Source organism: Serinus canaria, chromosome 11, assembly GCF_022539315.1.
Source record: "Serinus canaria isolate serCan28SL12 chromosome 11, serCan2020, whole genome shotgun sequence".
Lineage (NCBI taxonomy): Eukaryota > Metazoa > Chordata > Aves > Passeriformes > Fringillidae > Serinus > Serinus canaria.
The window spans coordinates 15,177,736-15,190,313 of record NC_066325.1 but is presented as its reverse complement, the minus strand read 5'-3'; the positions used below and the strand labels follow the sequence as shown (position 1 = coordinate 15,190,313).

The 12,578-nt window shown below is 43.2% G+C and overlaps 2 protein-coding genes across 3 annotated transcripts in view; one reads left to right on the top strand and one right to left on the bottom strand.

The window, feature by feature from the left end:
* The window catches only part of MAF (MAF bZIP transcription factor), a 182,009-nt gene extending 173,073 nt beyond the window's left edge, over positions 1-8,936 (top strand). The window contains exon 3 of the mRNA XM_050979044.1: positions 8,790-8,936. The gene's annotated coding sequence lies outside the window, so the exon portion shown is untranslated. The remainder of the gene's footprint in view (positions 1-8,789) is intronic.
* An 83-nt stretch (positions 8,937-9,019) lies between these two features.
* Positions 9,020-12,578, bottom strand: part of WWOX (WW domain containing oxidoreductase) — a 471,276-nt gene continuing 467,717 nt past the window's right edge. For both annotated transcript variants that reach the window (XM_009090740.4, XM_050979041.1), the window contains one exon: positions 9,020-10,109. In XM_009090740.4, the coding sequence (XP_009088988.1) occupies positions 9,921-10,109 (189 nt within the window). In that variant the 3' untranslated portion in view covers positions 9,020-9,920. The remainder of the gene's footprint in view (positions 10,110-12,578) is intronic.

Sequence of the window (12,578 nt, the reverse complement as noted above, 5' to 3'; positions counted from 1 at the left end):
GATGTGGCTTTGGCTCTGGGTGGAGAGGGGTTTGCCCTGGAAACTGCCTGCTGTGACCCATGGAAAGGGATGGCACACTCCTCTGAGGTGCTCTTAGAGATTATCCAACAGGGGAATGGACAGAATTCAACCTTTGCTTGTGCTCATGAAGGTGGGAAATCCAGGACAAGTGTGAACCAGGAAGGAAAGGTGCTGGAAAAGGGATTTTAAAAAGCTGTCCTCTGCTTCATATGCCATGGTGTGATGGTGCATTCAGGAGTGTGAAAATGTTGGTGAGGGGAAGCAGAGTGACCTTTGTGGGCACAGACACGTGGCAAAGAGCAGCCCTGTTTGCTCACCAGCTCAAACCAAAGCCATGAGTGCAGAGGCAGTGGCAGAGCACGTGGGACTCTCTGCATTGCCTGTATTTACACAAAGAAATTTCACTTCAGTTAAAGCTTCCTTGGGAATACGTGGGAGGTGGGGAGCACTCTTCAGTGGAGGATGCTGTCTCAGCCTTATATAAATACCTGTAGAATTGCTCAAATAGTTCATTAGTAGCTTATGAGTTTGTGTGCCTGCATTCCTCACTAGCTCTAATTGCAAGGATGTTGATTCCTACTGCATCCAGTGAACAGATTCTCTGCTCTATTGCACCATTAAATGAGGTGTTACTGTGTTTGACTCCAGCTGAAAAGGATCCCTTCCCACTCAGTAAAGAGACCAGCTAGGGCTGACCTAGCTGGGGACAGATTTCCTTCCAAATCACAGAGAAGTACTCCTGAATATGAGATGTTAATTGTGGCAGGAATTAAGGATTAAACAGTCATGGCTTCAGGTTACTAGTGGGAACTGAAATCAGGATTACAAAGGAAACTGGGCCATGCCCTCACAATGCTATTACCCCAGTTCTTGAATCTAAAAAACCTTAGAAACTCATCCTCAGTGACCAATAAAAACTAGTCTAAATTGTGCTTACTGAGGCCTGAGGAAAAGAGTCATAATTGTGCAGCCACAGTTTGGACACCTTTCAAGGCAGAAGATAACATCAAGGGCAAAAGAGTGAAATTCAGCCCTGGTTCACACCCTCTACAATCTTTATTAGGGCCAAAGCTCCAGCGCTGGCCTCAGCTCCATCTCTTGCCTGGGAGAGTCAGACCCCACACCAGAGCCAGCCACTTGCACCTGGAGTCCCTGGGGTGAGAGCAAAGACCTTGCAAGAGCATTTCCCTTTGGGCAGAGGCTCATGAAGCCCCTGTGTGAGCTCAGCCTCCAGCCTGGAGCACTCTGTGCCCCACAGCACCTCCTGAAGGGCTCAGAGTGAAGGCAATGACCCCAGTCCACATTCCCGGGGGAGATGCTCACATGGGCTAAATGTTGATGATGTCCCCAAACCCTGTTCCTAACCCCAGGATATAAAGCCAGGGAGATGAATAGGGGGGAAAAAAGAAATTCTGTGGATTAAATTTATGACAGAGTAGCACATACTTAATAACCAATTAAAGCCAAGATTTATTGGGAGCTAAATTACATTTGTATTATAAATAGAACTAGAATATACTGTTACAGAATAAAAGCAAAACATTTTAGCATTTAATATTGTAAAAGACAAAGCAATCTAATGGACCCTAAATGTTAATGGGTGAAAAGATTTACACTTTAATTGCATTTTCAAGTCATCTTATTTTACTGTGCTCTTTTTTCTATGTACATAGAAATCAACAGTGTGCTGCAACATTATACTTAGTAGCAGCAAGACTGACTTAAGGAAACCTATTATTATAGGCAAGATCAGTTTATTATGTATAAATCCTTGCAAACATTTTAATTGAAATGAGCAGTGGACTTTCACTGACCTTGGCTGCATGTGTATGAGACCTTCATAGCAAATTAAGCTGGTGAAAAGTGTGTGTGAGAAGCCAAGAAGGGAGGGAGTGTTAACAAGACAATTTCTCTATGTAAAGCCAACAAATAAACTGTATTAGATACAGGGGTTTGCTTTATGGCAGCAAAAATTTTAAAAAATTAAAAATCTCAAAAAAACTAACAACTTATCAAACAATGAAATTTGAAATTAGATCTGATTGCTTTATCAATTAATAATTTGTATTTACTGAAGTATTATCAGCTACAATCCAAATCTGGGCCAACATCTGAGGCTGGCATTTTAGGACTGCTTTCATAGCATATAGAAATGCTACAAACTTCCCAGAAACCGATTCCTGTGCTCATAAAATTTCTCTTCCAGTTTGTGTTACTGCTTCAAGATTCATCAGCTGAGTTACAGTTATGGCTGAATCTAACTCATATTACATTTGAAAAAATAAATGTGCACTAAAAGTAATTAAAGCATGTTGGTTCATGAATAATACACCATTTTACTACTATTTGCAGAGTATAATGAGACAAGCTACTAAATTGACAATGAATGCTCTATTATGTGATTGCCAACTGTTTTATAAGATATTGAACAGATTCATTTATTCTATCATCATGTGCATTATCAAGCTATTGCTTTTTAATAAATTAATTTCTCCTGCGTCTCCAGAGCCTCACTTTGAGATCTGGCTGAGGGCATAAATGGAATTAATTCTGCGGTCTGGGTTGAGTGGCGGTGCTGGTGCCCCGCAGCTGGCAGCGGGCGAGGAGGGGATTTCTCCGGGTGGCTCAATTGCGACGGCGAGGAATGGCTTTTAATAGCCAGCCGGGAGAGAGAGTCGCCCCTGCAGGGCAGGGCTCTCTGACAGCTCTTGGCCATCAGGGGCTCTCCTTGCCAGACACCCCCGGTCCCCTGCCCTTCACCCCAGCCGTAAATTGACCCTTTAATTGCTCGGCAGCCTAAACCCGGTGACACCGGCCGCTGACTGCGGAGCGGCGCTAATCCCCGCCTGGGTGACAGTGTCATTAGGAAGCGGTGTGATCGCGGGGAAGGCTCTCCCATCCCGGCTGCGGGCTGGGCTGGATCCCCGCCTGGGTGACAGTGTCATTAGGAAGCGGTGTGATCGCGGGGAAGGCTCTCCCATCCCGGCTGCGGGCTGGGCTGGATCCCCGCCTGGGTGACAGTGTCATTAGGAAGCGGTGTGATCGCGGGGAAGGCTCTCCCATCCCGGCTGCGGGCTGGGCTGGAAGCGAGGATTGTCCGTGAGCCGCGGGCTGGGGCTGGAGCAGCGCGCAGGGTCCGCGCAGCCCCGGCGCTGCCGAGCCGCTCCGCTCGGCGGTAAACAACTTTTAATTGCGGCTGTTGACAGGACTCACTGTGTGTAACTAACCTTGCTGCAATGTTATTATTTCTGAAGGGAGCCTTTCTCCATATTTTTAACAATAAGTCTGACAGGTGTCATATTAAAAACAGGGCTTAATTCTAATGCAGCTATTCGCACCCGCCTCTCCCTTCTCAGTTTTGTGCCTCTGTAATGCATGAGTTTCTCCCGCTCATAAAGATTAAAGGAACTGCTTTGCTGGAAGGAAAATACTGGTTTGTTTGTAGTCCAGGTACATTTGAGATGGCCTCAGTACCGGCTCCCTTTCTCCTCTCTTCTCCAGCCATGCCGGTTCAATGCTGGGAGAAAAGAGAGGGAGAGAAATAAAGCTTTCCCTGGGATGAGAAGTAATTCAGGATCCATTGAAGCAAAATTTCAGGGCTTCCTTTGAGCTGTGACCCACAGCCACCATCCAGGCACTCGGTGGCTGCACGGCCTGTGATGCATGGCTGACTGCTGTCCACCAGAGACCCAGCCCAGGCCAGCAGTTCACTTACAAGTTTACACTGGATTTAAGTCAAAATGCTAAAAACGCTGCTGTTCAATCACTGCTAACTCTGTGCTCGGCAGACAGCTCCCAGCAGACCCGTGCTTGTAAAATCCAATACTCCACGTAAAGTAAGGGTTTGTGGAGGTGCAAGGGGTTTAGAAGACTTTTCTTGTCTCTGTCCCTGCTGATTGCATTTTTGTGATGCTGCTTTTCAGGTGCTGGGACGGCTTCAGCCTCGTCCCATCCCACACAGGCAGCAGCACTGAGGGCTGCACTCAGAGAGGCACTCCCTGTTTCCATACCCTTCCCCAGTGTGTCCTGACCTTCCTCTCAGGCTGCCTGCAGAAGGCAAAGTCCATTTTAAAGCCATCAGTTCCGTGCTGATGTGATGATCAGTCAGGACCAGGTTGGCTCCCCTGCACTTGCTTCCCTCTCTCTCTCTCCTCCCTTTGCAAAAAGCTTGCATGTTCCACGCCCGCCAGCATCACACACACTCCTCAGTCCTGGCTGAGAACACTACAAAGCTGCTCAAACTGCTGCTGCTGAAGGCTAATGCCAGCCCAAGGAAAAAGGTGCCTTCTTTGCCAGGAGGGATCATAGAAATCCAGTGTGCAAAGCCCCTAATTTAGCCTGTGCTCACATATCTGCAGGCACTGCACCAGGCCTGTGTAAGGTTTCCATATGAACAGGCACGGGGCAGATCAGTCTCAAAGCATTGTGTAATGTTCAGTTTTTACAACAGTTCTTTCAGAAGAGTGAAGATAGGCAGTCCAAATAGTCTCACCAGGCATTTGGTGATCTGCTCTGTACCCCCTTAAGATCAATGATTTTCTGGGACTCAAAAAAAAAATATTATTTCTTCTTCTCTTTTTTATTTTTTTCTCCCCTGCATAAGCAACTGCCCAGCAAATTGATAAGAGCCCTTTTTAATTAGCTAGTGAAGTTGTATGGGTAATGTTCCATATAAAAGGTCTATAAAACACAGCAGAATTAATAAAATGACTGCTTCTCATTTAATTCAGGTCCTCCAAAGGGATCCATATGTCTTGCTTTGGTCTGTTTGTAGTACTTCTCTCCACTACCCAGCCACGAATTGATTAAAATCACATTCCTCACTTAAAACTGGAGCCCAGTTGGTAAGAGATACTGGATAGTAATTAAGGTCTGTGCAGAGACACATGAACCCCCATAAAAAAAAACAGTACCAAAAGGAATCATTGTGCATTGCTTGGATTATATGCAAACACAGCTCATGTTGACAGCTACCTCTGGATGACTCCATCAGTACACACTTTATCTCCAGCTGTCCAAGTAATTTTCCCAGGATTTCGCCCCTCTTTTTCACTCCTCTCCACACAGATGGATTAGAGCAACAAACGGTTTACATGCTGCACATCATTAGCTATCCTCCCTCACTACCCAGCAGATAACAACTGGGCTCTATCATCAGGACATTCATAACACCTTGACACTTTTACAACTATGCTGTTCTCTGCCAGAGCAATCTTCTCTTTTAAAGCATGAAGCTAATTCACAAAACACCCCTTGGAAAGTGCTCTGCAAACGCAACAGGGGTGGGGGAGAGAAGAAAAAGCACAGCCCAGAAAAGGCATCTAGTAAATAACACAGTTAGCAGAGTAGGATGAAAAAAACCACAAACTCGAGAGAAAAGCAGCACATTGTTTCACTCCAAGATACCTCTCTATTTTCCCATTTCCTCCATCCCACAGGGAAGAGCACCAGGAAATAGCCACCCATCAGTCTGCTGTGTTTCAGTGCTTCCATCACCGTGTCACTCAGGCACCTCCCAAGCCTGGCATCAGCCTGTGCAGGTCCCTGTGGCCCTGGTGACAGCTCAGCTGCTTCCCTGGGCGTGGGTTTCACCCAGGATTCTCTTTGCAAAGGGACCAGTTGAGGGCTTCAGTCAGTCGTGCATTTACTGGGTATTACTATTGGCTATTCCAGCTTTCCTAAACTGCCTCCAGCCTCAGGGAATCTTGGCTCTAAGATGTTTTAATAAAACAACATTTTACCTCCGTAGGCTGGGACCCTGCTTCAGAGCCCACTCGTGCTCAGACATGGGCTTATATTTAGAATAAAATGCAAACCCACATCAGCTACTGTGTGGAAGGAAATACATTTTAGCAGCATTTTCCAAGCTTCTCAGCATGCCCCCTGCCACCCCAACCATACATTTTAATGTATAGTACACGCTTGTTTAAAAAAGAAATACATAAGGAGAAAGAGTAATTACCGTGGCTTAAATTCAGCCCGATGAGAAGGGCTTGCACAGTCTGAGCAGCTGTTCCACTGCCATTCAGATTATGAAAATATAATCCTAGAGAACCTTGTCAAGATAAATACAGAGCATGAAATGTATAGGCAATTTTTCCCCAGCCACATATAATGATCAATTCCAAAGCCACAAGTGATACCAAAGGACAAAATAAGATCTGTCTAGACTTTCTCACTTACAAGATATTGATCATTCCAATGGTAAACTGGTTAGTATAAGTGTGTTTGGCTTGAAAGGTCATGAGCTTAACACCTGACAAGGAGTTATTCAACCTTGATATAAGTCAAATTATTGCAGGGTTGCTGGAAAGACTTCTCCAATAAAAAGCCCTACCTGGTCGGAGAATATCTGGGATTTGTCTCCCAGATGTCAAAAGAAAAAGCAGGAAGGAAAAATAAAAGAAATCAGGATTTGGCCTGGGTTTCTGCTGGTTCACCTCTACCTGATTTGGCAAGCAGAGGTGACAGCAGCCAGTGGCTGTCTGGGCAGAACAATGGACAGCAGGGGAAGCTGACACTGAGTGAAAAGGCCCCTCCATTCCCTAAAAGCTTCTGGCTCCTCAGTCCCAGCAAGGCAGTTTGCTCACTCACCTGCATGGACTTTCGGACACCAATATAGGGTCAAAAAAATCACGATTAAAATGGGAAACGTTGACTTTGGAAGGGAAGCAGGGGGGAAAGGGTCGGACAATGCCCTGCAGCGAGTGGGTGGGAAATGCTCCGGTGTCGCCTCCCCTTCCCAAAGCCCCCAGGGCCTGAGCCTGCATCACACAGCCCTAACCCAGCCTCCTCCTCCTTCACGGGGATAACTAGCAAGTGCTTATTAGGACTATTAGGAGCTTGATGTGAATTTGCTGGATCTTTTCCAAGAACCATAAATACCCGATCTATTTTGCTTTATTCAGTTCTTTTTGTTTTGCTGATATGATACTAGTTAAGGTTAATGGGGTTTGCTTTAATATTAGACACAGGATCACTTAACTACCTTTAATGAACACTGGAGTCAATGCATTGTGGAGTAATTCACACAGACATTGCCTCAGGTAAATCAACCAGAAAAATGTAAGCCAGTCAAATAAATAAATCTGACCGGCTGTAAATGTGCCAAATTTTACACCAAAATATATTTGAAAGCCAATGACTTTGGCACATCTAGGATATTAAAATGGAGGGGTTGGAGTCTGTTTCTTTTCAATTGCTTTTCCTTTTTTAATGTTCCTTGCACATCCCTCCTGTGCTGAAACCAAACTGAGATTGCAAGAAAAATTATTTTCACAAGTGTTTCTAATAGAAGTGAGGGCTCTACAGCTTGGTGGTTTGTTTTTTTTTTTTTTTCATTTGGAAAAAGCCTTTTTTTATACAGGCTATCTCAACACAGGAGAATGAGAGACAAAGAGGAGAACAGAGGGTGGAAGAAGGAAAATGGAGAGAGAAAAAAAAAGAAGGAGAGGAAAAAAGAGAAAAGGAGAATGACAGAGTGAAATAAAAAGAAAGAAACAGGGAGCAAGTAATTTTGTCTGCATTGGAGAAAATTAGGACAGTGAAATTCTTGACAGGGCAATACACTGGTGTCAATTAATAATAACCAGAAATAAAAACCAGAGGAACCCAAACAACTCAGTGAAGTTAAGGGTTAGTTTACCTCATAGTAGTGCAAAAGGAAAACTCTGCTAACATGAAAAGTGCTCTTACCTTGTAACACTAACACAGAGAGTGGGGTACAGAGGAAAAGCACACAGATATTCTTTGAAGGAAGGTAGGCAATATCCCTAAGTACTGAATTCTCATGGAAGAGAACAATATTTCAGCAATAAGGAATGACAGGGGGTTCATTATGGGTTATTAATGTTTGCCTAAATGGAGCAGAAGGCCCAGGCCTTCAGGGGAGTGCAGAGCTCCCAGCACCACTCAATTAGTGCCTCCTCTGAACCCAGCAATGCCAAGCTCCAGTGCAGAGCTCTGCAGTCCTACACTGCCTGTGTCATACCACAGTAATTCTGTCTGGCTCTGAAAGGGAAAAATAATGTGTGTGTGAGGGCTGTTGCACAGGTGACAGGAGTTAATCACTTTTTCTCCCCAGTTAAACTCCAGACAATACAAGGAATTTGGCAGTAACCATTGCCTCAGCTTGCAAAGCCTGCAGCCCAGGCCATGAAATTTCAGACACTGCACTACACCAGCACCTGGTCTGTGTAGCACAGACTGGAGGAAACTTCTAGGAGACAAGAAGGAGGTTGTTTTGGGGTTTTTTTTGGTGTTTGTTTTTTTTTTGTTTGTTTGTTTGTTTGTTTGTTTGTTTGTTTGTTTTTTAAACTCTGCAAAAGGCTGAAAAGAGGTGTTGTTCTTTCTGGAATATCCCCTTTTATTTCTTTATTCCACTAAATGTTTCAAAGGTTGTGCTGCCCTTGGGGAAGGGGCTGCAGAGAGTCGAGGAGGATGAGTGGGCAGGATTTGTTGTCTCCTGAAGCTGTTCCTACAGAGGTGGCACAGCAGGGATAAAAAAAGGCCATATATTCTTACTGCTGCTTTAGGAAAGGCTGTGGCATCAGGTAAGGGAGCAGACAAGGAAGGAGCAGCTGAGGCTGCACTGGGGTAGAAGCCTTGACTTTAACTCTGTTCAACAACTAATTCAATGTACTATGATTGAAGAAAAGAAAAATCATGGAAGGCAGGTTGTTAACAATAAAGCAGAAATAAAAAGGGGATCAAATAAACTTCTATTAACAATGTGTCCTTCTATTCATTTGTTTATATTCTGTCTACAGAAAATGTGATGCTGGACTGAGGATGGCTTAGAACAACCTTCTGGCATGAAGGCATGAAGCTACAAAGCACAAAATACAAAAATGAACTCAGAAAGAAACAAGAAAAAAACCAACATTTTCTTGGCATCAACAAGAAGCTCTTTATTTTTCCTCAAGGTTTTGTTTTCTAAAAAAAAATGGAACTAAAACATTTGCAGAAATGAGACAAACTTTCTCTTCAGGTGACAATATTCAAGCAAGCATGTTGTTTTATTGAATTTAAATGGAAAGAAAAGACAGATTTGGAATGGGATACAGTATCAGGAGAACTGAGAAACTGTGAACTTTCAAGGAAATAAAACTCCTTAAAACTGTGAACCGAGAAATTGACGGAAATACCATTTAAACCCCTGATTACACTCTGTGTGTTCTTGAGGAGACATCTTCATCTGTGCTAACTCGAAATACTTAGGGAATGGTTTACAACATATCTTTTATTGTAATCTTTTAAGAAAAAAAAAAAAAAAACAAACCAGAAATATTTAATTAGCTGTGACTTTACCATTGCTGTTCAGATGTCTTCCTGCACCTTCTTTTTCTAGACAGCACAGATGTACTTGCAGCCAACAGTCAAGGGCTGAAAAGATTTCTTTCCTCAATAATCTTTTGATTTGCCACACCCAATAAAATCCTTGTAGGGAAAAAGAATCAACACAACTACCATCTCCCAGTCAATACCTAAAGCCTAACAGACCGTAATTATCAAAATAAGGAGGAAATCCCATACTGGGCTACCTACCTACCCATTAATCAAAACAACAGAAATTAACTGCAGAATTGCTTTTCTAAAATAAGGCAGAAGATGCCTCCTTGGGTTACACTTTGAACGGGCTATAATCAAAAGAAAGAGAACCGAGACTAACTAAGCCCCAGGAAGCTGCATTGTCCCTTTAACCCACAGTATTCCCCACCTCCCATTAGTACTTAACATTTTTCACTATGTTGTGACTGCTATTATTTCATTTAACACCGGTTAATCTGTATCTGAGGTACATGGAAACCCTCTAGATGATAAGATTGGACAGGTTCCAGTGCTGGCAGTTTCCGAGCGTGCACACTCTCGTGTGTTTTGATCCTTCCAGGAGCTCCCTGCTATTTGGCCTGGCTGCCAGCTCGTTCTTGGATCAGCCTGTGGCTCAGCTCCCAGAGGGCAGCGGCGCTGGCGCTGTCCTGTGCCTGCTGCGAGGGCAGGCAGCGGCAGCAGTTGTTGAAGTACATCCCGCCCAGACCCTCCAGCTCCGCCGCCGTGGCGCAGTACACCGTCGTGGCAGCTCCTTGTTGCTGCAAGAATAACAAAAAAAAAAAATTAAATTAAGAGGGAGAAAATAAGTAGAACTATATAAATGCATAGATGTTTTATAGTTTATTATTATCGTTGTGATTTCAAGCACAGCCCTTTGGAGCTGCGTCTGGTGCAAGCAGGGTGACCTGCCCGGTGACGAGGCTGCAGCCCTGCTGAAGGCACTTCTTCACAAACCACTTCAGTGAGACTTCTTTCTTTTTCTTTCTTCTAAGAGCAGAAGAAAAAGAGAATCCTGAACCACAGCCCCAAGCTCAGGTGTTTTGCCCCTTTTCGGTAAACGCCTGGATTGGTGGCAGGGGCTGCCCAGGTGGTGTTTGACACCAGAACAGCTGAGCCAGGTTTAAAAGCAGCAGCTCAAAACTTCCCTTTGCATCACAGAAATCATTGACCATATGCCCAGGCACCCTGACCTGCAGCCTGATAGATGGATTTGGTTTGTTTGGGTTTTTTAAACCTCTCGTGCAAAATTAACCTGGGCACTCCAATTAAGACCTATCATGTAAAGTGCAGTCGGGATTGGTGCCAGACCTGCCCGTGGATCTTGGATCAACAGTCCAAGGCAGTTGTCACTGCTGCTGTGTGAGAGCATTTGACTGCTGCAGGCACAGACAGGGCTGGTTCTGCAGAGACACGAGGCTTTCCAGAGGAGTTTTGTTCTGTAACAACATTTCTCATGTCTTATAATGCTTTAAGAAATGGACTGGATAGATTAGAGGCTTTTGTGGATCAGAAGGGATTTTTAAATTTTTCTTGCTTTCTCTTTTTTTTTTTTTTCTTTCCATTTCCCTATTTTTTTTTAAATTTAAATACCAAGTGAACTTATGTTCAAAGAGGAAGAATGGATTTCTATGAATTGTCTCAACAAAAACCTACAGATGGAGGCCACGGGGTTGGGGCAAGCACCCTGGCATGGGTGATGGGCTATTCCCTGGCACAGACTAAGAGCACAGTGCCAGAACAGCTGGGGAGAGGGCAAGAAGCTATTTTGCTTAGTAAACTATAATTAAAAATAATAGGTGAGAGCGCATTAGCAAAACACAACACTAATTTAAAACCGATAGAGTTTATCTGGCATCTTATGATTATTTATGTACATCTTAGTCCTTTCTGTGGTAACAAATTATGAGCTGATAGGAATCAGAATAAAGAGGCTGCCAAGTGCAATTGAAAAAGTAAATGAAGAGAAATTAGTTGTTGCCACATTAAGATAATTTAATGGGATAAGAGAATAGGCTTCAATCTCTTGTGATTTTCCTCCACTCCTTTGTTTTTTGGCCTTTCATTGTCACAGCCAAGGAAACTCAGGGTGCTGCTGGGGGGGTCAGCCTGCAGAGGACCTCTACTTTACATTCTCATCCTTCAAGGACAGGAAACAGTTTAAAAAGCCCCAGTTCTCCTAATTTGAGGCATCTCAACTTTGTAGCAAAAAAGAAGTGCACATTTGTTGGCAAGACATGCATTTTCCTCAGCAGATGGGATTAAACTGATAATGATGACTCCACAACTTAGAAATGATCTCCCATCACAAGGTAAACCAAAACTGTCTGTATTAAGTATTTTGAAAGGCATATATTTATCAACAGACCAAAATATTTTTGAAGTTAGTATAATACATAGTAATCCTCTTATTAAACCAGTATCTTTTTTAAAAAAAGAGAAAATATCTTAAAGGTGGTAGCAGAAATGGAAGAGAGTTCTACTAAAAATAATATTAATAGAGAACAATAAAATTTCTATGCTCATTTCAACTATCCTATAAAGCTCCACAGTACAGGTATGATCACTGTATTCAGCTGTTTAGAATGTCTTAAAGCCTCTAAAGAGTATTATTAGTTTTTTGCAAGCAATTCAACTGGACTTTCATTAGAAAGGTAAAATTAATCTGAATTGCTCAAGGCAGAGTGAGAGCCCTCAAGCTATTGCTGAAAAGCATCTGTCCAGCCAAGCTAAACTCAGGCTATCTCTAACAGACCTCAGCTAATTCATAAAATGGAAGTTTATCAGAGCCAGTTTAAAATCCAACCCAAACAATAATTTATCTTTTCAAACGAGTCGAATTTGACGATGTTTAAACAAAATTCTCGGCAGGCAGAAAAACACCCCAGAGCACAAAAGCAGTGCTTTATACCTTGAGCATTGACACAAGCTAGACTCCAGAAGAAGAGAATAGCTTTCCCTGTGTGAGCATAGGATATTTACTTTGAGTGATAAAAGATTATGTGGCTGGAAGCCCAAAGCACTTTATCTTGCGATGCCTCCAGTGTTTTGCTGAGAACTGGATGTAAGCAACGTGCCATTTGCTTTTTGGCTGTGTGTATCCTTACTTCTTTCTAAATGTTTCAATCATGTTGGCTGTTTTGGAAGAAGAAAATTCAATGGTTCTATCATTGAAAGAAAAGTACCTTTTTTATTACTTAAGAGAAATGCAGTTGTTTTTATCCCTTGGT